The sequence below is a fragment of the Pavona decussata genome, unplaced genomic scaffold (assembly GCF_977016875.1).
Source record: "Pavona decussata unplaced genomic scaffold, jaPavDecu1.1 SCAFFOLD_237, whole genome shotgun sequence".
NCBI classification, from domain to species: Eukaryota; Metazoa; Cnidaria; class Anthozoa; order Scleractinia; family Agariciidae; genus Pavona; species Pavona decussata.
This window is the reverse complement of record NW_028145642.1, coordinates 957,120-980,978: the sequence shown is the minus strand read 5'-3', so window position 1 is coordinate 980,978 and position 23,859 is coordinate 957,120. Positions and strand designations below refer to the sequence as shown.

At 37.3% G+C, this 23,859-nt stretch overlaps 1 protein-coding gene across 1 annotated transcript in view; it reads left to right on the top strand.

Moving 5' to 3' along the window:
- Positions 1 to 23,859, top strand: part of LOC146457777 (dynein axonemal heavy chain 12-like) — a 71,345-nt gene that overhangs the window by 7,435 nt on the left and 40,051 nt on the right. The window contains exons 6-17 of the mRNA XM_085091562.1: positions 121 to 190; positions 4,484 to 4,645; positions 6,169 to 6,252; positions 6,420 to 6,531; positions 9,447 to 9,656; positions 10,808 to 10,946; positions 12,124 to 12,212; positions 14,244 to 14,422; positions 15,400 to 15,535; positions 20,674 to 20,799; positions 20,966 to 21,051; positions 23,518 to 23,638. Of these exons, the coding sequence (XP_084947688.1) occupies positions 121 to 190; positions 4,484 to 4,645; positions 6,169 to 6,252; positions 6,420 to 6,531; positions 9,447 to 9,656; positions 10,808 to 10,946; positions 12,124 to 12,212; positions 14,244 to 14,422; positions 15,400 to 15,535; positions 20,674 to 20,799; positions 20,966 to 21,051; positions 23,518 to 23,638 (1,514 nt within the window). The remainder of the gene's footprint in view (positions 1 to 120; positions 191 to 4,483; positions 4,646 to 6,168; positions 6,253 to 6,419; positions 6,532 to 9,446; positions 9,657 to 10,807; positions 10,947 to 12,123; positions 12,213 to 14,243; positions 14,423 to 15,399; positions 15,536 to 20,673; positions 20,800 to 20,965; positions 21,052 to 23,517; positions 23,639 to 23,859) is intronic.

Sequence of the window (23,859 nt, the reverse complement as noted above, 5' to 3'; positions counted from 1 at the left end):
GTTATGTTATATAGAATTTAAGCTACATCAAGAGAGATCAGAAACGTTACCAGTATAATAATTTTGATCTTTGCTGTTTTCAAATTTGTCAATCTTTTTTCTTTTTTTTTTTTTCGGCAGTTCAACACATTCTTGTGAAGCCCAAAGTTAAAGGAGTTGAAGGAGATGAGGACTTACCAGATGAAATAGTGTATGTGACCTTGACATAATTATTTATTTGTTTTCAGTAAATATTGATACCTCTACCACAATGGGAATAGGAATTTTGGAGGAGTGGAGTTGGGGGTGTCAAAGGTCTGGAAAATTCCAGGGGAGAGGAGTGGGGCACCTATGTTTAAATATACATGTAGTTTTGAAAGTATACAATAAATAAATTCAATGATAATATTTCCTTGTTCCTGGTATCTGTAAAATGGGTCATAAAAAACATGTTTTTATTACAACTTACTTATGATCATCCTTGCTTGTTTCAGAATTCAAATTTAATACAGTAATTAAAAGGATATACTTCCCCAGGAAATCAACTTCATGCTTCCAGAAATTGCATTTTGTTTAAAGTTTTGTGGCCTATTCAGGCGAAATGTTCTTTTAGTTAAGTGCTTGGTGTTAGTATTTTAATTCAAATGAATTTTAAAAAGTTATTGTAAGTTGCAGTTTTAAAACATGTATGATTATATATTAAATACTGTATCAGCACATAGTATAGCATATTAAAATCATTTAATTTGACATCTCTTAAATTCATGTCAATTGTCAGAGAAAATCCTGCTGAAAAGAAATACATGTACACTGTAACCATGTTTGAGCCTCTCTATGGGTACCCACGGTCTTCGTTTTCTTCGCAATTTTTTCGCAAATCTTCTTTTTTTTTTTTTAGGAAGGTCTTCGTTTTTTCGGATTGAAATGGTTTAAATGTTTATTCAGTGTTATTTATTTCACAGTTGATAAATATTTCACTTCAACAGCAAATTGCATAACTCACTGTTTAAATTCACGAAAAGCAATATAAACAGTTATTGAAACAATAATTATAAAGGATTGCTGGATTTTTTGGCGACGTTTTAACCCCATTTTAACATGCTAGCAACTGATGAGATTCCAAGAAATCAAAACTGCAGTCTTGCATAAGAAACAACATAGACACTCACCAGAAAAATTTCACTAGCATCCGAGACTCACCAGAGAAAACCTCCATTCAGTATATTTGAGAATTCCCCCTCACGATCAATCGATCGATCGGTCACATGACATTTTGATCTACAGGGAAGATTTTCTTATACAGAAGGAAAATAGCTTAAAAACATGCTTGTAAAACCAAAATATCAACACAACGTACAGACAGTGGGACTAGCGCAGGTCTGTCAACCCTATTTTAACACACAGAAATGTGGTCAAACGCCAAAATTCAGAAATAAGAGATATTTTCTGTAGTGTTTACGAGTTTGACAGTTTTGTATCTGAGTGAGATCTTCGCTCCAATCTTGAGATCTTCGTTTTTTCCGCGGTGATCTTCGCGTCTTCGATTTCTTCAGAAATACCCATAGAGAGGCTCATGTTTAATGTACAGTTCTGGCATTTTTGTATTACCTGACTCAAAACTGGTTTGGTACAGGCTATATCTGTCTACATCCTTTGAACAGAATAACAAAGAGCCACCATACTCCATGTATAGTTTTGGGAATTCCTTTGCCTATAGCCATATTTTTTTGTGCCAAAATCCAAGCAGTTTTTGTTTATAATGAAAGGAAATTTTAGCCAAAACTTTCTGGAATATAGGGTCATGGCCCACAACTTAGAGATTGACCAAAGAAATGTTTTGTGATTTGAAAGGAGCCATGGAAATCTTGCATAACTGTAAACTCAGTTTCAGCTGCTCTTTTTAGTCAGTTTTAATTTTCCAACAAGATGCCCCTCTAATGGCATTACACGGAGTGCTTAATGTAGCCCCAATTATTCCCCATTGTATGTTTCGCAGATATTTAAAAACTATCCTCCCTTGGCAATTGAAATAAATGTCTGAAAGGTTTTATTCAGATATATTGCGTGATACTTATCGTTGTGCTACTAGGAATCATACCAGAAATAACTATGCAATAACGTCATGACCCCGCTGAACTGGTCTGGCCTCCTCTAGCTCTAATCCTTTGCGTTGATTATTCGATCTGTTTTTTAAAGCGGAGTTTCTTTGCTGTGAACTCTCCCAATTTCCACCGTTTCAACTGTCGAGTACTGCCTAGAAGTTATTATTTCAATTTACTGCTTGAAAAAGGTTTGTTTTCTCTCTGAAAACGGCAGATCAGAGTCTTAAATTCATACATGTGGCTGCCATTGAACAAAAACAACTATTCGAAGTGATGACTTGCTTTGACGTCACGCAGGTAGAGATAAGTGGGTCCCCTCCCTCGTGATATATGCGCCGATAATAGATTTTGATTGGGCTGTTTTTGTCCGAGACAATCAGAACAATAAATCCCTTCTGGGAGAGGGTAGAATTTAATCAAGGTTTAATGAATAAATCAAATAATGATTTGACGTCACACAGGAAGGGATGAGTGGGTCCCCTCTCTCGTGATATGTGCCGAATAATAGATTTTGATTGGCCTGCTTTTGTTGAAGACAATCAGAACAATACATCCCCACTAGGGGAGGACATATTTTAATGCATAAATTAATTTGTCGATTTGTGACTACGACGAAGAAAAAAAAAAGATACCCGACCGAAACCTAGACATGTCATGCCCTGCGGGCATTCCGTGTAAAAAGCAGGTTACAAAAAAAATATATCTATATGAACATGTGGGCCAACTATAACATCTTTGTAACTCTTTTGATGGGCAATACTATAGGGCTGATTGTGACATCATAGTGGTTACTATGGTTACAGTCAGCTCCACTAAAAGGACTTCTAAATCTCAGTTTTTGCAAATTTGTACAGGTAATAATTATGATTTTGAGTGCAAATTTTTGTGGTATTTGAAAAAATTTACAAGTGCTCATTTATTCCAAATTGCATGAGAAAAATTATTAATCAAAATTATGATATTCATTAATTATGGCAGCTTTTCTATGAATATTTGTTGGGAGGCCAAAAATGGAATTTTTTCCAGTGGGGCCGGGGGGGGGGGGGGTATTGGGGTATTGGGGATAAGGCCAAAAATGACAAAATTTTGAAGTCGTGATTATTCACTTGATTATGTCCCCAGGTAACTCGGCGTGTCAAAAAAACCCCTTGGGACTGATTTTTATGCACAAATTAATAATGAGCTGTCAAGCAAATTGGCATTCTTACCCTAACCCTAACCTTTGGGTTATTTCTTTGACTCTGGTCCCTTGGGAATTCCAAACGTTGTCCAAGAGGAGGTTTTCGGACACACTGATTCGTTTGGCAGCTTTTCGAAAAACCCCCTTGGGACTGATTTTTATAATGAGCTGACAAGCAATTGGCATTCTTACCCTAACCCTAACCTTTGGGCTATTGCTTTGACTCTGGTCCCTTGGGAACTCCAAAAGTTGTCCCAGAGGAGGTTTTTAGACACACTGATTGGTTTGGCAGCTTTTCTATGAATATTTGAATCAAATTTTTTTTCCATTTGGGGGGAGGGGGGGGGGTATTGGGGATAGGGCCAATAGTGACAAAATTTTGAAGTCGTCATTTTTCATTTGTTTAGGTCCCCAGTGAACTCGGTGTGTCAAAAAACTCCCTTGGGACTGGTTTTTATGCACAGCTAATGAGCTGACAAACAATTGGCGTTTTCACAGTAACCCTAAGCCTAACATAATCTTTGGGTTATTTCTTTGACTCTGGTCCCTTGGGAGTTTCAGAAGCTATCCAAGAGGAGGTTTTCAGACACACTGATTCGTTTGGCAGCGTTTCTATGAATATTTATTGGAGGCCAAAAATCATTTTTTTTCCAATGGGGGGAGGGGGGGGGGGGATGCAGCTGAATCACATACTTGCAAAAATAATTTATTCAAACCCTGCCGAAACATCACTGGTTAAGTGAAAACATCAGGTTTCCCCAATGTTTTAAACATTTTTTTAAGCCGCATAAACTGACTCAGCAGTTCATTATCTTCGCCTTGTTTTTATTTTTCAGTGTAAAATCAGTCAAGCAAAGTGTTATAAGCTCATCTGGCTCCTAATTTTTTTGATATTTGTGTCATTAATTCCATTCTCTAGACGCCACTTTTTATTAACAGACAGCAAAAAAAACAGTGCTTAATTTTCGCAGTGTTCTCATGCACTGAAATTCCTTAAGCCATGGAATAGAAATGTCATTGTCTGCGTAGCAAATATAACTGCATGCCTAAATGTTTAAGCTGATCAGGTAATAGTTTTATGTAATTAATTAATCAATCCAGTATTTTATAGGCTTATTTTGTTGATCTTTCCCGTAAGTGACCACCTCCTGTAAGCGACCACTTTGTCGTGCCCCACGGGTGGTTGCTTATGAGAGAGTTGACTGTATTCATTTTGTTGCAGTGGCATTGATTATTCCAGCCCATGGAGAGAGAGTTTCAATGCATCAAGAGAGTCCATAAGGCAAAATCTTCATATTCTCCATCCCTCCATGCAGACAATCTTGGGAATTTGTCAAAGTAAAAATTATTCGACCATGCTCATTACTGATCAGTCAAATTTGAGGTTAGTGTAGAATAATTTCTCTCCCCTTTTAATTGTAATAATATTAATTATTAATGATCAAACTGCAGGCTTGATCCAATTCAATATTGCCCTGTATTTGACCTTGCAAAAATTTGTATACAAATGAATCCATGTGCAGTTTCAAGTTGCAGTTGTACTATTCTTGAAAGTACAACCTATGACCTGTACTGTTGAAGTTTAAAACCTTTTTTGTCTAGGATACATGTATAATACGTTCTGTTTTGAAATGAAAACTATGGATTGAAATAACTAAATCGAATGATTACTATGAAAACCACATAGCCACATTTATGCAACAGCTACAGCTTGATTTTAATCAAGACATATTTTTGCCAGGCTGGATGTATTCATGTGATAAAATATAGAAAGTTTTACAATACAATTGTAAAACGCAGTTAATGGAACGTGACTCCCTTAGCCCCGGGTGGCATCTCTACATACTGTACTTTAGACTTATCACTGTATCATTGTCACGTTAGTCAATAGTCACATTGTAATATGTTGCGACATTGTCTGGAGACAAGTTAGTTCGCTTGTTCTGTATGGCTAAACCAGTGAATGGTGCATTCATGTCGCGTTTGCTATGATGTAAAGTCTATCATAAGCATAGTACAACCCTGGCCATTGGCCCTGACGTTGAACGCTGTCTAGCTTTAAATGTGCGATAGAATGTTTTAAGTCACACTTGGTTACGACGTGGTTTTATCTACTGTTACGCTGTAAAAAATGTACCCACCCTCCCTCCCTTTGGGGGTTGATCTGTGATATAACAAATAAACTTGGGGATGCCTGTCGGCGTTTGCGCTTCGGTTAAGTCTGCGTAGCGACTTTCCCAAGCTAAGTTCTCTAGTTCATGTCAATGACTTTTGGTAATATTGACCTGCCAATACTCCGGTCCGACCCAGCAGCGCTGGTGAGATAGGTGAGGCATGATAGGTCATTCAGTTAATTAGGTTTGCGCGTTGCTGGCCTAGATGGCAGCTCGTAGCGCTCTAGTTTTGCAACCTGCCAATACTCTTCTTGGAGTGGCGCTGCTGGCCTAGCTGTGCTGCTGTTGCAGTGCGTTGTTGTGTTTTGTTGTTGTTGGCCTAGGTGCAGCTGGAAGTGCCAGAGAAGTGAGACCTTAAAATGGTCACGCAATAGAAGTCGCCAGTCACGCCAATCGCCGAGCGGTGTCCCCCAAATTAATGCCAAACGTGTCTTGTGGTCCTTTCTTTAGTTTATTACTCTACGTTTCATTAAAGCTTGTGTGTTTGGATACTCTAAACGGAACAGTGACATTAAAACTAACAATTTGGCTTGCGGTTAATAAAAACAGGATAATATACCATTTCATAATATAATATACCATTGTTTCAGTGAGTAATTTCACAGGTTATTCAATACTGGTAAAATCTACATGTGAAATTTAAGGTTTTGAGGTAAATTATGGGGATTATAGCTGCCATTTGTAGTGTATATAGACTTAGAAATGTGTTGTTAAGTAATGTATGTTTTTGCAGGGCTCAAGGTCCCATTGAATGTGAGCACCTCAAAAACAATGTGACACTAGACTGCGAGAAGACTGAAGAAAAGCTCATGCATAGGTTGGCTAATTTTTTGTTAATTTAGCTAATGTTACAGACTTTATTTCCTCGTGATATTTTGGGCCAACAAAATAATAAAGGCCCATTAACATGTTTCTGCACAGTTGTCTCTTAAAGCAACTGCATGTACTTATTACCCATAAGTTCTTCTTCTGTCTTTATTGCAGCTGGTTTCCAGAGGTGGTGAATGTTTTTATAGACAAAAACATGTTGAAGCATCTGAGTTCTTCCCAAGTTGATTCCTTCTACAACAGTGTTTCCACACTTGTTTCTAATCAGGTATATTTGCCAAACATTTAGGCCCGGTTCATACGTCGAACTTTACATGAGCCGAACCTAATACCTATTAAGGTCGACCCAAATAATTAAGTTCGGCAGTTGATTCAGACGTCGAACCTAACTGAAGTTGAACTTAATTAAAGCCAAAGTGAGAAAGTAGATTTTCGTGGTCAGCGGCTGTTGTTTTTACTTGACAAGATTTAAAATGACGGGAAAGATGAGTTCTTACATGGAAGAGCTTGCTTGGTAAAATAATAAAGACAGGCCAAACACGGCTCCTACTGGTCGAGATAGGAAGAATATGACCTTCAAAGTATAGCTCTGGCCCTGAGGAAGACTAATTCTATTAGTCGAAATATTGGCCACTAATAAATCTGCCCTTTGCCGTAGTGCCAGCCTTGCATTCAGTTTTGTATTTTCACGTTTAAGTGACGCCTGACACGAGGTCTTTCACAAGAGAGATCCGGCAAAATTACCAGCAAGTTTAATTCCTGCGTTGTGTTGACCTCTGCATTCAAAAGTTTTTCTTCAAAGCTAATTTGCTCTTACGAGTACGTCTTTCAAAGATCTCACTTTTCTGTACGAAAGTAAGGAAGGGTCTTTGTAGATCTCCCCTAGCAGAGGCTGATTTTCTATCAAGGTCTTTTACCAGGAACCATAATCAGGGATGGAGACCGTAACGAGATGCCATTTTGACTTGTGGGCTTGTCCCCATGTGTTGTATCAAAAAATCTATTTTTAGAAAAAAATTGGACCATACGCGCGTGCGCGCACGCGTGTAAACGGCCAGGATCGCGCGCGGAGAAATTGAAATTTTTTTCTACCCGTTCAAAATGGCGTCAAAATTTTAAAATTCTGCAAGGGAATATCTCCTCAGTGCCCACATTTAAGGAATTAGACTCTCACAAAGAAAAGGTAGCAATTGAAAGAAGACGGGAAAGGTTGGAATAAGCGGCCTATTGTTCACATGACTCTCACAGTAAAGTCAAAAAGGCGCCAAAACGGTGGCGCTGCGTGCGTTGCTACTGTTGAATGAATGAAAAAAGCTTACACTCAACGTACATGTACTCAGACACGTAAGGACTTTTTTATCTTTAGTGAATTTTTTCTCAGCTGCTTTCCGTGTCACATATAAGGTAGTAGCCCCACGCATATTTGCGTGTATTCACGCGGGTTTATGATGTGAAGGGGAGGGGGGGGGGGCAATGTTTTCTAAAAGTAGATTTTTTTTGGTACAACACATAAGGACGCGTGGACCCCACGCTTACGGTCTCCATCCCTGATTATGGCTCCTATATTTACTCATCTGAATTGGTTTAGGTTAGGCACGGAAGGGCGATATTCCATAACAAACCTCAAAATGTTTTTGCCGGTTTTTAGTTTGTTTTGTAGTGCCAACATTCTTTCGCGGAGGTTGACTTCTGAAAGAGTTTTATCTATAAGGTTATCGAGGTAACCTCTGTTGCGTAATCTCTGTTTGAATAGAGTAATGTTTTCTTCAAATGTTGTTTTTGAAGATTTTGTTCTGAGAAGTTTTGAGGCTTCGCCTTTGATATAGCCTGTATTGGAAAGTTTCTGTCGGTTTGAAGTACGTGTGCACATCAAGAATAGATTCTTTTTTTTTTTTTTAATCTTTCGCATCTCAGACAAGTATATTCAGTTGTTTCGAAACAAGAAGAACAAGCACATTTCTCTTTTCCCGCCATCTTGTTCAGAATGAAGTCATTTGCGTACATGCCAAGTCGATGGAATGCACAGACCTCTGGGATAGATATAATTCATATAATTTATACGTAACGTATGCATTTGGTTCGGCACATGAAAAGTTCGACGTCTGAATCGAAGTCGAACTTCTGCCGTTCTATTCGACTGGCGCAGTCGAATGGAACGGCGGGTCGACCCAAATACAAATCTGTCGATCCTAACTGATTCATACGTCGATCTTTACATGCGCCGAACCAAATGATTAGGTTCGGCTCATGTAAAGTTCGACGTATGAACCGGGCCTTAGTAACACAGTCCTTTTACTGGTATATGCTATTCCAGATAACATCCATATCCACTAGGCTCCCACAAAAGGGATTTTGGTTTGAATCCCTGACCTCCTGGATAGTCCAAATATTTGGCATTATACTTAAATTGTGAGGCACCCCCACTCATGGAATTTGCAACATGTCCTTTCATGGTGGGAATGGATATTTTCTGGATGCTCACAAAATATAATTTTATGTAATTCAATTACGTTTAACTTAATTGACTGATCAGTCCACCTCCCTGCCATACCCTCATCCCTCAACTTAACAATCCTCCTTACAGACAATTTCCAAGAAACAAAAATTCATACCTCAGACATTTTTAATATCTAGAGGGGATTTTTATTCAGAGCATTGACAGTTAACTCCATGCATGGCCAAATGGCTCCGACACTTAACAATATTATTATATTGTTATAATTATTTACGTATCCTCTGAAATTGTGCAGAATTTTGCCTGATACTTAGCCAGTGAAGCTGTGGGCCAATTTGGCTAAAATCAGGGGATATTCTGCAAAATTGAGCCAGATAATTATTTTATTGTTCAACACATGTATTGATAACAAAGCACAGTTTTATCGCAGAAAAGCTGGAGACTATCTATATTTTGCTATTTTTCTCCCTGAGCTGGCACATGAAATTACGTACACCACAGGATATCAATCTATTGATTGCGGATGATGAATGTTCAGTGCACAAACCTTATTTGGGTAGTGTTAGAGTGTGTTGAATAATGAGATCCTATATTCCACCCTTAAAGTTAATTTTCTCCCTTGCAATTCCAAATAATTATTTGTTATTTTGCATCTGATATCTTGTCATTATGTAAATATACTTGAATACTGTGGTTGTGAGCTAATTATTTTGCATGGATATTTTAAGTTGAAAGACCTTATAACTAGAACCCTATCAGCCTGGGAGCATCTGTTTTATGAGGAGAACAGAAACCATCTTCCATTGTTCAAGATGGAGTTGATCCTAGATGATGATGACCACATGCAGTTTTATCCAGCTCTTGGTGATGTAGAGGCAGCTGTGTTACATGTTGTTTCTGCTGTCTCTGGTACCATGCAGAATGTCCCAACTGTACAGGTACATGAATTTCACTCAATACTTGCTAGCTCATCTTATGGACTTTAACTGAGACGCTTTCAAATATATACATGTAGCAGCACAATCACATACTTCCCCTCCTGGCAGTGTTAGATGTATAACTGATATACTTTCAATGTTATTTTGTAAAAGCCACAAGCAAAAGAAAGCTTTTATTTTCAGATAATTATCAAAATTATTCAGAGTGTATTAAAAAAGGTAATGTAAGTTAATACTTTTTATAATAAGTTCATAATTTGTTGATTATTGTACTTTTATTTTGCCCATTAATTTATTGTAATATAATTTACATAATTTTAGATCTTTGCAAATGTAAATGAAAGCTTTCTAATTTGTTATTTTGTAAAAGCCACATTAGTATTAAGCTTTTATTTTCAGATTTATCAAAATTATTCAGAGTGTATTAAAACAGTTAAATATAAGTTAATGCTTTTTATAATAAGTTCATAATAATTTGTTGATATTTACTCTCATTTTGCCCATTAATGTAATATAATTTACATTTAGTTCTTTGCAAATATAACTGAAAGCCCTATAATCAATAAGGTTAAATTTTTAGTGTATATAATTTTTATTTTAAGAAATATATTTAGGTCTTAGTAAACAAAAAGCCAGTTTTGATGGTTGTGTTGCAAATTAAAAACTTTATAATTTATTGCCATAATTTATTATTATTATTATTATTATTATTATTATTATTATTATTATTATTATTATTATTATTATCTACAGTGCAACGAACATTTCTTTAAAATGTCAAAGTGTCGGTAATTTATTGGTGGCCCCGGTTGAGTTCGTTGCACTGTAATTATGCAGACCTTTTTGCCCATTAATGTAATATGATTTACATTTAGTTCTTTGCAAATATAACTGAAAGCCCTATAATAATAACTTTATAATTCATTGCCATAATTTATTATTATTATTATTATTATTATTATTATTTTTTTTTTTTTTTTTTTTTTTTTTTTTTTACAGTGCAACGAACATTTCTTTAAAATTTCAAAGTGTCAGTAATTTATTGGTGGCCCCGGTTGAGTTCGTTGCACTGTAATTATGCAGACCTTTTTTGTCAATTCTTTTCACTGTATTTACCTTTTATAAAGTGTTGCTGTATTTTGTTTCTTTAGTCATGGTTGGGAGGTGGCAACACAGTAACACATGTGGATGCTGGTGTGGATAAAGATGTTTTGTCAAAATGCACTAAATTCCTCAAAGATGCTGTAAACACCAATCTACAGCAGCCTATAGAGTACTTACACTCCTTTGGTGAGTCAACAATTTTAATTTATTCATTTGTTTAGGTGTGCAGGCTATATTGTTGGACTGTGATTTCCCAACTTCTGAATATTGTGATCTAGAATAGTGCATGTGTTCTAGATATGCAGTCATACATGTGCACCTTGGAGTATGTGTGTTTAGATCTAGGTGATAAGGTTGTACTGCAGTCAGGCTTGAAAATTGCATGAGCAAGTTAAGCGACAATGGGTGATTTCACAAAATATCTGTTAACCATACCGCATGGGGCATCTTAGAATTCCAAGGGGGAGGAGGTTCTGTTGGACTGGAATACAAAAAAGAAATACGGATTTGAGGCAGGCAAAAGAAGTTTCTTTGTTTGTAATAAGCAGCACATGACAACAGGCGCAATTGGAGTCCACAAAAATCCACCATGCTTTCAACGACTTTCTCTTGAAATTTTCTCAGATTAGCACATCAAAAGTTTATGCTTAAAATGAAGGCAAAGCACAAAATCCATTACAGTAGATCTCTGTCATTTATTTCATGCCTTGGAAGAAAACTAATTCTTACTGTGCAACCACAAATTCATGAAGTCAACTGTACATAGAAACCAAAAAAATTTACAACTAATGACTGTGGAAAAGATCAGTTTGTAGATCTACAGCTAGCATGACATATTTGTATTCTAAAAAATTATCTTGAAAACCCTTCTAGAAAATATATTTTTATCACTTTCTTGCAAGTCAATCTGCTCACATAATTTGCTGCTTCATGATCAATAATTCACTTGAGATATGGCAGGAGTGTAGGGAATCTCGATCTTTCAAAACAAGCTAGTGAGACAAGTGATGTACTTCATGAGCAGAATTGTTTTGGAAATGGATCCATCTCCAAAAAACAAAAAAAGCACAAAATCTGTTCATGGCAGTAGTAGGAGATCAGGAAGGGAATTCCAAAGTGATTGCAAAGAAAAAGGAAATTATTTCCAAGGGGGGAGTTAACAATAGTGGAATTCCAAGCTAGGGCATGGCTGTGTGGGAGGGGGCCACCATGGCGGGGATGTTGAGGGCAAAGGGGGTTAAAATAATTGCTGCCACCCTTGGTTGGGTATGGATATTTCAGTCATTTTTCTTTCACTTCTTACTGAGTGTTTTCTTGTGGTTTCCATATATTTCCTTTGTAACCATCACATTTTATTTTACAGACAAATACAGTGCTCTTGTGTCTGGAGAGGCATCCGAACATGTCAAACAGTTTATTTCACGGGAGTGTTCCTTTGATGATTATACTCAAGTAATTATTACGTTGTGTTCTCAATTAACTGTCAGTGTTGTAAAATTGTGAACATTAATGTAATTAAGGAGGCTCGCAATGGTTTTTCTGGCCTCGGAGTGGATATTTTAAATTTTGCATGGAAGGCATGCTTCCATTTACCTCATACAATAACTGTATCCCACCTTTCCAACCTATGATCAAATATTTTTATTTTTTCATTGGTTTTCAAATGTCAGCTATTGCCATAGCAATGGTGATGCAAAGCCCTTCATTTTGAATGATGTCAATTATCTCAAAATCTAGTTTTGTGCAGTTCCAGAAAAATCCATACCCCCCATGGAAGGTCATTTGAAATTCCTAGGGGGACTGGGGTCAAAGTTAGGAGTCAAAATTTTAGAAGCAAAGTATGAAGCTAAACTGGAATTTCCTGAGGGGAGGGAGGATGCAAAAAAAAAACCCTTCCATGGGGGGAGTATGGATTAGACACTTGGCATTATTAATACACATTACATTATTAATACACTTCAACTCAAGCTAGAAGAAGACTTGCAAAGTTAGTAAAAAATCGAGATCCATAAGAGTGTTTTCAAGTAAATATAAATGAATCAATTGGCTGATTTTAAATAATTCCCATGTAGTGTTCATTAAAATATCTCAAGAAAAATAAAACTTATCACTTTCTCATTTCTGTCCAAAGATCTTTTATCATAAAATACCAAAAGATTCTGAACATACACTTAGCTTCTTAACTGGCTGCAATTTTAAGATGTAATATTTTTGTGTTTTAAAAATATGACTGATAAAATAAAGCAAAAATAAGTTGAAAAAAGCTTGATCATAACTTGCATAAACAGATATTTCAAAAATGCCCTTACAGATTTTGTTTTAAATTGTGAGCCATTGGTGTTTGAACAAGATTTAGGCTAAAGAACCATTTTTGGGTGTATTAAGATAAGGCTGAAACTCAATCAATGTTCAGTAGCTACATTCACCTTCTATGAACACAAATTAATATCTATCCAAAGACCTTTTGACAGAAATAAGAAAATCAATTAAAAAGTTTTGTTTTTCTTTAGATTTTTACGGAACCTCTGGGAATTACTTAAATAAGCCTGTAAAAGTGATAATTTCTTTATTTGAAGATGCTTTTACATTTTTTTCTTATTTTCCCTGCACGTTGTCTATAGCTACATGTAGAGTATAAGTTCAAATACCAAATGTTTTGTTGTAAAGTACCCAACTTAAGGTTTCAAGATAATTGACGTGATGTATTAAAATGAAGGGTTTTGTGTTACCATTGCAGAGGCACTAATGGACAGTTTTATTGGGGTCTTGACAATCTGCGAGCCAGCGTGCCATGCGAGGCAGACATGCGAGGCACTCCGGTTAGCCTAAATAGCACTCCAGTTAGCTTAAATAGCTCCCCGGTTAGCTTAACAGTTAGCATTTATGTTGGGGGGTTGTTCATGCCTTGCATGCCTCGCATGTTTTGTTCATGCCTTGCACGTCTACCTTGCATGCCTGGCATGTTTTGTTCATGCCTCGCACGTCTGCCTTGCATGCCTCGCATGCCTCGCTGGCTCGCATATTGTCCACACTCGTTTTATACTTTGCACTGGGGTGATAACTTATAACAAACTTAAGCTTGACAATTATTTAGTTGTTTCTGCTGGCAGACAAACGTTTTGGGGTTTTGAAATGAAATAAATTTGCGTGATACTTCCCTTTTAAGACTGAGAGGTTCCAGAAAGTAACACGTTATCTAGATCTCCTTGATGAAACTTCATTAGAAATTATAGGTGATGTTTAAAGCCAGAGGAACTGTTTAAAGTGCACTGTAATCTCTGGAGGGATAGGGAGGTGCAAGCCTAAAACAAAATTCTTCAGGAGGGGCAAGGATATCTATAAGAACAACACATTCTTGCAAGTGAGGGCAACTTTACTCAGTCACTAAGTTCACTAAATAAATGTACAAGTTATCCCTACAATTTCACCCAAATACCCAGACGCTTTAACAAAGTATTCATTCATAATTCATTGAAATTGCAGGAAATCCAAAAGTTCCGTTCACTCGCTCGTGAAATCAATTCACTGCCAACTGTAGCTCACTTTGATATGGTTCAGCTGGACTGTGATGATTTAAAGAGAGGCCTGGCCACAAAGGCCAATTTTTTTGCTGATCAGTTGCTCCAGAGATTGGCAGAAGAACACAGGGAGGAAAACAGAAGGTGACAATTAATTACTGTACCATAAATTATGTTACTGATCAATTCTAAAGATGTTTTGCCATGCCATCTCTGCATCATTCTGTAACTTGATTTTCCCAATAGATAATTTGCAGGCTTTACTGGACTGCATGAAATCTGCACTCCAATGCCATTTTGGCATGGAATTGTTAAATTCTATGGATTGAAATTACATGCAACCTCAGTAAAATGTATTTCTTAGGATTAACTTTTGAGGGACTGGATGTAATTTCATGATAATTTTTTTGATAGATGTATTTTTTCAGTTGGTGACACATGCATACTCAGAGAAAGAAAATTTGAATTCTCCCAACTGTTGTTAAAAAAAAACCCAAAATGAATGTTGTGCATAAATTTGTGAACTTTATGATTTGGCAAGGGAAAGCTTGTTCCAAGAGAGGTCAAGGCAATGATTTGTTTATTAATTTATTGTCAATTGACATTTGTTTATTTACCACACTTTATTTGATTTGATTAGTGTCTCAAACAAAGGAGAAGGAAATATGTGGCTGAAGATATTATTTTGTTTGTAATAGCAACTGGGAAATATAAAAGATCTAAATTTTCATAATTCTTTGTTTGAATTGATTCAGACTAGAACTAATAATGTAGGAAAAAAATTGGCAACTACGTAATTCTTTAAATTTGAACTTAATTTACTGGTAAAAAAAAAGTAATATGGATCTTCATTTGTTATGATACTCAGTGTGTATACTAGATACTAAAGGGTGGCGTAATGTCAGTCTTTCAATGAGTAGATTGAAGAGTTGGTGGTCACCGTTTTTATATTTCAAAGCCAAATTGCTATCTGAAGTGGGCCTTTCTTGCACCAAGCGCTTAATAAATGATATCAATTAAATGCAGAAAAATAGAATATTTGTACAAATTCTTATAATATTTTTGATAAAGTTTGTGTTGAAATATTAAAGCTGTGGTGTTTTTTTTTTTTTGCTTGGTAGAATCATCTCTGAATTTGAAGCCATCAGAGAGCAAGCTCTTACCAAGCCAGAGGACACTCGTGAAATGATTGAGATGCTCAAGTTTGTTGAAGAAGCCAAGACAAAGACTCTGATCAAACTCCACAGTGACATCAAGGTTAATAAGTTGCATAATTTCAATACAATGCAATATTCTTTCAGTTGCAGTTTCAATCACTTATGTGTCAAAACTTTGTAGCTAATCTTACAGGCTTCTGATACATTGTAATATGCGTGTGTGTGTTTTAGGTGTCACAAATATCTCAAAAATGCCAAGAATTACACGACTATAAAATGTGAAATCAATGTAAATGAGTTTGATACTTGACTTAGCATATTCCTTTTCACTCTTTCCTGAGTATGTAGGGCCTAATTATACTGTTCTTCTCCAGTGGTCTTGGTTTTGTGCCACTGGTTTCCATTCCATGACATTTCAATGCCCTCATACTCTTGCTGGATTGTTCTTTGCCATATATGACTTCTTTGGTCTTCCCTTCCTCCTAGTCTTATGAGGGTTCCACTTTAGGGACTAGCTTGTGATATTGTTGGAAGATTTCCTGAGCATGTGGCCAATCCACTGCCATTTTGGCATTTCTGCCACATTAGTCCCTGTTTGAGATTCTCCTTGATCACCAGACTTCCAAGAAGTACTGGAGTCTTTAGTTGCCTTTAGCAATGATCCTCTTTGTCGCCGATCTCCAATTCTGTGATCTCTATAGGAAGATTGGCTTGATGTTTAAACTGAAAATCCTCAGCTTTGTCTACAGGGAGTTGTATGTAAGAATCCCCAGATTGCATGGTCTTCAAATGAAAAAGGTAGCTCTCCCCCACAGGTGATATGCCTCCTGAGTGTGCTAGGGACTGGATCCTCCTAATTAGATTTAACTGGCCATTCACTTGAGTCCAACCCTGGCAGCCTGCTCTTGAAGCAGCTGAAACGTTTGTTGCACATGTGTGATCTGCTTGCTTGCTAAACCCATATTTGATGGTCATGTGTCTTAATTTCAGTAATTTGCCAAATTAGCAAAATTCATTTGGTAAACAACCCCATGTGCAGTAAAAATATTCAACTTACAGCATCAAAAAAGACACTCCTTTGGTCTAGAATAGTTAGAATTTCTAACATTTGTCGAATAAAATACACTAGTTGCAAATTACATCTTTCCTTAAATTAAACAATTAAACCTGAGGGTAAACATTTCCCAAATAATTTATGCTGAATTTTGATCCTGACGTGTCACATGGGTGAAATATTTATTATGTGATCTGCTGGCGAGGACATGTGTTTGTTTGCACAGAAAACAAACAACAAGGTTTCCTAAATGAAAAGTTTGTCCATTTTTTATAAGACAGTATTTACATCTTAAAAGCGTCAATGCGTACCAAGGCAAAAAACTTTTCTTTCATTTCACTCATCCATCGGACAAGTACTTTTCAGATTTTGGTTGTCCGAACACAAAATCCACTTGTCCAAAAAATGATCCAAAATGTTTTATAAATAGATTTAATTACTACTAAAACAATAACCCGTACAGTTACGCGTACTAAGAATTCTGTCACTTTATTTACAAGTTCAATAAAAGTGTTAGTACTATGATTACTGATTAAGATTGCTATCCTTTTGACATGTGTTTAGTTTACCGTGGTAAATAACTCCGTGCATCATGAGTTGGGAATTTAGGATATGTACTAAGCTTGCCTACCTAACCGGTAAACGTTTGTATGTGGCTTTACAGACCAAGACGAAATATCAAACTAATCAAAGCTATAAACGTAACAACGAAATAGACCTAACAGGTAAAGTCGCACAAGAGCCTAAGTGGCCCATACGGCCGGAGCTTAGCCCGGTTTCTGTAGCATGAAGCAACTAGGAGTATTGCTACTCCCCCCTGGATGGGATGCTAGTCCATCGCAGGGTTACCCCCAGCAGTATGTCGCCGGTACCCATTTATACACCTGGGTGAAGAGAGACAATGTGGAGCAAAGTTTCTTGTCTAAGGAAACAACACAGCAATGAAGAGACCAACCTGGCCTCGAACCAACGACCCTCAGATCCTCCGACCGTCCGATCGAAAGTCCGACGCGCCAACCACTACACCACCGCGCCTCCACGATAGACCTAACAACTAGTGATCAATTTCCTACTTCTTACAAAGAGTAGCTGGAATCATGCACGTCATTTTGAATTTTGTTTCTCTCATGATCTGCAATCGTGGAAATGAAAGCCAGTTGCATGGCGTAGGATTTCTGTAGTGTTGGCCAATTTTTCTCCTGAAGAATGCACAACAATATGAAAATTTTGTTATGGCGAGTTTTTTCTTCGCTATGAAATGCGCTGTGTTAAACAGTTTTTCAAGTCTCTCCTGAGATTCTTTGTTGATCTTCCCGGTCATTTTTACCAATGGCGCCTGCTCCGTTCTAGTCTTGTTTTTGGCTCTTTCAAAACAAAAGAAGTGGTATCGGCTTATTGTGGCTAATCAAGCTTTCACGACGAAAACCAGTCCACGATGAACCATCAATGCCCAGAAAAAGGAGGCTACTTTTGTCACAAATGGAGGGATATTTACGGCAAACTCCATGGAAATTCTTTCTTCCAGGCTTGGTTGAATTTACGAACACAAGATTCTTCGTACTTCTTTTTCTTCATTGTTGTGGAGATGTTTTCCTCATTTGATGGAAATGGTCTCTTATTGTTTTCCTTGCGCTCAATTTTCCAAAGGTTGAGCAGAGTCATCGTGATCTACTTGAAGACTGACACGGATTTTGCGCTCTTTTGAGCCGAAACAAGCGTGCACATACACAGCAAGTATTTCACAGAGAAACAAGCACTTTAACAAGAAGTCACTTCTCAGTATTTTATTCATAAGAAAGCCGAATGAAAAAATATTACCATGGGAAAAATTGTTTTACTCGTCCTGTCGGACAAGTGCTTCATGAGTTTTAGTTGCCCGAATCAAAAACTACTCATCTCGGATAAGCGGACGGGTGAAAGTTTTTTGCCCTTTGTACAATTTTCACTTCAAGGCAAACAACATGCAAGTGATTTGAAAGATCTACAAGTCAAATCGAGTCAAATGTTTACTATAGGTAGGGTCGACTGATATATCGATATAGCGGTTGAGACCTGCGTGATAGTCGGTCAACAGTCGGTCGATAATCGGTCGATAGTCAGTCGATATATCGGTCGAGATGTATGTCGGTCAGTATAGCTTTTTAGTTTACCAATACTTCGCCAATAGTTCGTCGATACTTAACGGATGTATAGGTCAGCAATTATTCTTCGACTGCGGGACCACAGGAGCAGCAGATTCAACTTAGGCTCTGAGTGGTTCTGTTTACTATTACTATGTCCCTAGTTCCCAGTGCTCTTCGGTTCGCTTCATAAAGTAATCCCCCCTCCCACTGCGACATTTTCCCCCATCTCATGATAACATCAATTAATGACGTAATCGCTTAAAAAGGAAAGTTATTGGACTCACCGGCCACCTGCTAAATTAACACAAGACTGATATGTGACTGACAGTTCATCGATACACCACCAACAGTTGACCGATATATCACCGACAGTTGACCGATATATCACCCAAAGTTGACTGATATCCCACGGACAGTTGACCGATGTACCACCGACATTTGGCCGATACTCGGTCAAGGTCAGTCTACGAAATATCGACCGATACTTGGCCGATAGTCTATCGCTCTCTCGATCGAGTCTCGACCAAGTCTCGACCGTTATATCAAATGATAAAGCGGTCAATATATTGGTCTACACTACCTATAGTAAACAACATCCGTCAAATTTGCAGAGCATGTTTTCAAAAATTTCAAGAAAACTGTTAAGAATACAAAGAATCAGTCAATCAAAATAGTATTTCTGTAAAAAATTGATAATCACACCATCCTGCAATATTTTGTGAGGTGGATCCCCAGAAACACTCAAATATTTTTGACTAAGTCTGCAGTGGCAGGGATGATTTGCGATGGCAGATTCTCTTCACCTTGAAAATACTGCAGTCTGTCCTCGTAGCGTAATTTTTTCACCATGAACTCTCAGAATTCCACATTTGAAACTGTTGAGTATTCCTTAGAACTTGTTCATTCCATTTATTATTTCAAAAAGGTTTGTTTTCCTTCTGAAAATGGCATATTGGAGTCTTGAAAATTTATGCATGAACAACAATGTTGCCATTTTGATTGAAATATGATGTTTTATGCATATGGGACAAAGGCTTTTCTTTTTAGGCCCCCTAAGACCTAATAAAATTTATATGCTCAGACAATGGATTCTGATAGGTCAGTCTTTCCTAAAGACAAATTAGAACCAAACAGGTAAAAAAAATCCCTTCCAGGGGAAGTAAGGAACAATTGTGAAAGTGTGGAAAATTACAAGCAGTTATGGGCAGCTCGGACTGCAATGGTTAAAACTAGATTGTTGGCTGTTAAGTCTGTTTGTTGCTACATAAAATTAATCTGAATGTTTGTAGTGTGCTGCTTAGACTTGAATCTGGCAGTAACGATTCACTTGGAGATTGCTGCTTACTCATTGAAGCTCTTGTGGTCCCCCTTTGATGGGATTAGTGGGACCCCTTTCTTATGTCGTAGAAAGTTGTCCAATAACCCAGAATTAATCTAGCACCATTTTGTTGGATGCTAAATTGTACAGTTGCAGCCTGATCTGTCCTTTGTGTTCAGTTAACTCACAGGATAGAAATCTCAGCTCTTCATTTCCATATACCCATTTGGTGCGTTTTGCCTGCCTGTCTGCCTGTACATACATTCGAAGTCCCAATACAGGCACAGTAATTGGGGTTCAGTCTCTTCAGCATTGACTGTGTCATGCGTGGTTTGCCTCCCTGGGTTGATGTCAAGGGTAAAAGCTACTCCTCCAGGCTGTCCTACCAGGCTGGCCTGGGATTGGTTTCTGTTGGACAGTGTCATCCACTTGACAGAGTTGGCCCAAGGAGCTTCATGTGTGCCCAATTGGCCTCAGGAAATGTTGTAGCAATTACATTATCACGATGTCAGTACCCAACTGTCAACTCTTCACCATGGTGAGCTGAGGCACCCCCAAGGAGGTTGCTCCACCACAGAGGGTGAAATATGTAAATGGCATGTTAATAAACAATTCTGGTAATTCTTGAAGTCTGTACTTAAGTTGCAAATGTTTGAGGCAAATACCTTAGTTTACAATAATAAATTGTTCTGCTGTGCCTAGTATGACCAACAATGACTGACGTATCTGATGCTTTGTTGCAGGAGTCATTCAACAGGTTGTCTTATTTGCTAGATGTGTTTACATTTACACAAGAAGACATGAGTCTCAACTCTACAGTACTTAATTGGCCTAACAATATTGCCCCCATCTTTGACCAGAATGATGAGGTATTGTTTTGTTGTATTTTTTACTGTTTGCATTGCCAAGTGTTAGAGGAATAATTTAATTTAAACATGCGGGACTCTAAAAAAGGAAAATTTTGAGTGCATGAACTAAGTCCGTTAGATAAGTACATGGCCTTATTTTCTTCAATAACCACGTGTTTTGTTACAGATTGTAGTTGCCGCCCAGAAGAGCAATGAGAGTGCTTTGCTGGAAAAGAGAGAGAAGGTTATGTTGGAACTTGACAAACTCAAAAGGTAATAATATTGTTCTAGACACTACTGACACTAGAAAGCAGACCTTGAACTTAAATACCTTGTCGTGAGTTCCTTCAGACAGCATGCAGTTAATACTGGTGAGGATGTGGATATGTGGGGCTGGATATGTGTTTGGTCTATATTATAATCGGTCAGTATAAAATGCAGACTGCAGACTGGGTATAAAATGCAGACTAAGACCAAAACCGCCTCAATCTTCGTCAAAATAATATAGGATGCATTGTGAATTTTTCAACTTAACTTACACTAGTGTCATACAATTGCCTTTCGAGATCATTTCCCATGAAATTGACATTACAGTCAAACCTGCATATAATGGTCACCCTTGGGAAATGGCCTGGTGACCGTTATATACAGGGTGACCGCTGTACACAGGTTTCCTTTAAACTCCCCCAGAAGTCAATAAATACCATTTTTATGTGCAAATAATCACTCAATTTACGTTTAATTGACAATAACGAGTAACAGCAACGCAATGATCATGACAAAAAAAGGCCGATAAAATGTCTGTGGTGTTTTTTTAGGGATGTGCAGTAAAAGTCTACTGGAAGCTAATGAACAACGTTTTTAAGTGGAAAATCACTCAATTTACATTTATTGACAACAATTTTAAACAGAAACGCAATAAATACGACAAAAATGCCCACAAAATGTCCATGGTGTACTTAAAAGAAGGTCCAGTATACTTTCAGTGAAAAACCGTGGCTGTCAACTTGACAAGTACAGTACACTGTTATAATCAGGGAACTATGACGAAAGTGAAAACAGTGTGGTACGGTTGTGTTGTTACAGTTACAGCAAGCATGTGTCGAACGTAGGCGATGACATGTATTAGTAGTTGTGTTTAGTACTAATATTTGCATTTTTGTGAGACCCCTGCCTTGTTGGCTACTATTTAACGAAGCTTGTCATTATTCGTGAATCGTAACCCAATTTCGTGACTGTTATACAGGTAGAAGATAATGAAATTGTGCATTCAGGAAGTCTAAAGGGTGACCGCGTCCGTTATATACAGGTGACCGCTATATGCAGGTCAACTTAACAGTAAATATAAGGGACGATTTTTGGGAAGGTGTTCAGTGACCGCTATATACAGGGCGGTTATATACAGGTTTGACTGTATTATATTCTTTTCGAAAAGCGTCAACCTTGAATTGAAATAAGCAACCCCAAAGCATTAAGTAAGCAATAATGTGGACACATGACCTTTACTTTGCATGTCGTCAACCTCTTCGCCGCTTTGCGTCATCATGGAATCGGTTACACTGTACATCGGTTAAGTGGCAGTAAAATAATGTTTTTTGAATAAAATAAGTGTTTATTTATTGCTAGAATACTGAAGGTATGCAATGTCTTTGACATTATTTATTCAAAGAAACTAGTTAAAATCTGCAAATTTCAAATTGCTAATTGCCCCCTCAGAAATCAAGTCTGTTTCCCTCATTATAATATGAAACCCTTCGTGGGCGTAATTGTTTACAAATTATTAAATGCAAAGCGATAAAGCTCGTGTCTTCTTTGTGAAGAAAGGGCCTCAGGAAATGAAAGCTAGTACCAAATCGAGATAAAGAAAACAAACTGTTGAGAAATGGGTTAATTTCGTGGGAGATGATCTCGGAAATGTGATTGCATGACACTAGGGTAAGTTGAAAATTGAAAATGTATCCTGCATTTGACGAAGAGACGGTTTTGGTCTCAGTCTGCATTTTATACCCAGTCTGCAGTCTGCATTTTATACCCAGTCTACAGTCTGCATTTTATACCCAACTCCTGCAGTCTGCATTTTATACTGACTGATATTATAATAAAAAGAGGGGGTATAGAATGGTCCATGAAAAATAATGGGGGTCGGCAAATTTTCGGCGAGTCTCAAAATCTTAGCATCTCAACCTGGAGTCTCGGAACCTCGAGCTCGTAAGAAAAACAAAATGGGTCTTGGAATCTCACATTTTTAAATTTGAATTCGGAGTCTCGCAAACCAAGCAAAGTTAAGTCTGAATTAACCGTCCTAAAACAACAACCAATAATCTCAAAAAACGGCTCAACGTCACAATCGCTTCTGTAGCTTCTGTGAAACATGTAGGCTTTGATAAATTCTGCCCGTAAATTGCCATATTATGCTTTCCGGCAGTTGAAGTCTCAAGCTCGGAGTCGAAAAAAAATGTTAAGTCTCGGTCTTGGATTTTAAATGAAGGTCTCGAATTTTACCATTCTATACCCCTAAAAAGAAAATTACGTTGGCTTGAAGATATAAAATTTCATTTTCAAGTGTTAAAAAAATTTTTTTACTTGCCGCACTTATTTATAAAATATTGTTTTTACCATTGTGTCGCCATGTAATATCCTCTGTGTACATAAACTCACTGACACTTCAACCCCTTTGCTCCTGAGATATTTTCTTTAAGTTTTAATAGTCAACTGAAATTTAAATGTTATTCATTTCAGACGTGTTGAGGAGTTTAAGGAATATGGGGATATGGATATGATGATGCAGTATGTTAAAGAAGTGCAGTCAGTTCAGAAGAAACTCAGTGACAGTGTGGAATCAATAGGCTTCATCAATGAGGTCTGTATTCTTATTCTTTGTCTCTTTGAATAATGGTAATTTTTATTGATTTTAATAGTTGCACACATATACCAGATGTATGTTTAACATTTACTTAACACCCTGTACGTGTTAAGTATGTATTTTTCTAGCTACCAGTATTCAAAGAGTTAAAGTTAATCAAACTTACGTGCCCGTGATGGGAAGGTAGTTCCAGTTTTTTATCAACTGGGCTGCCTGGG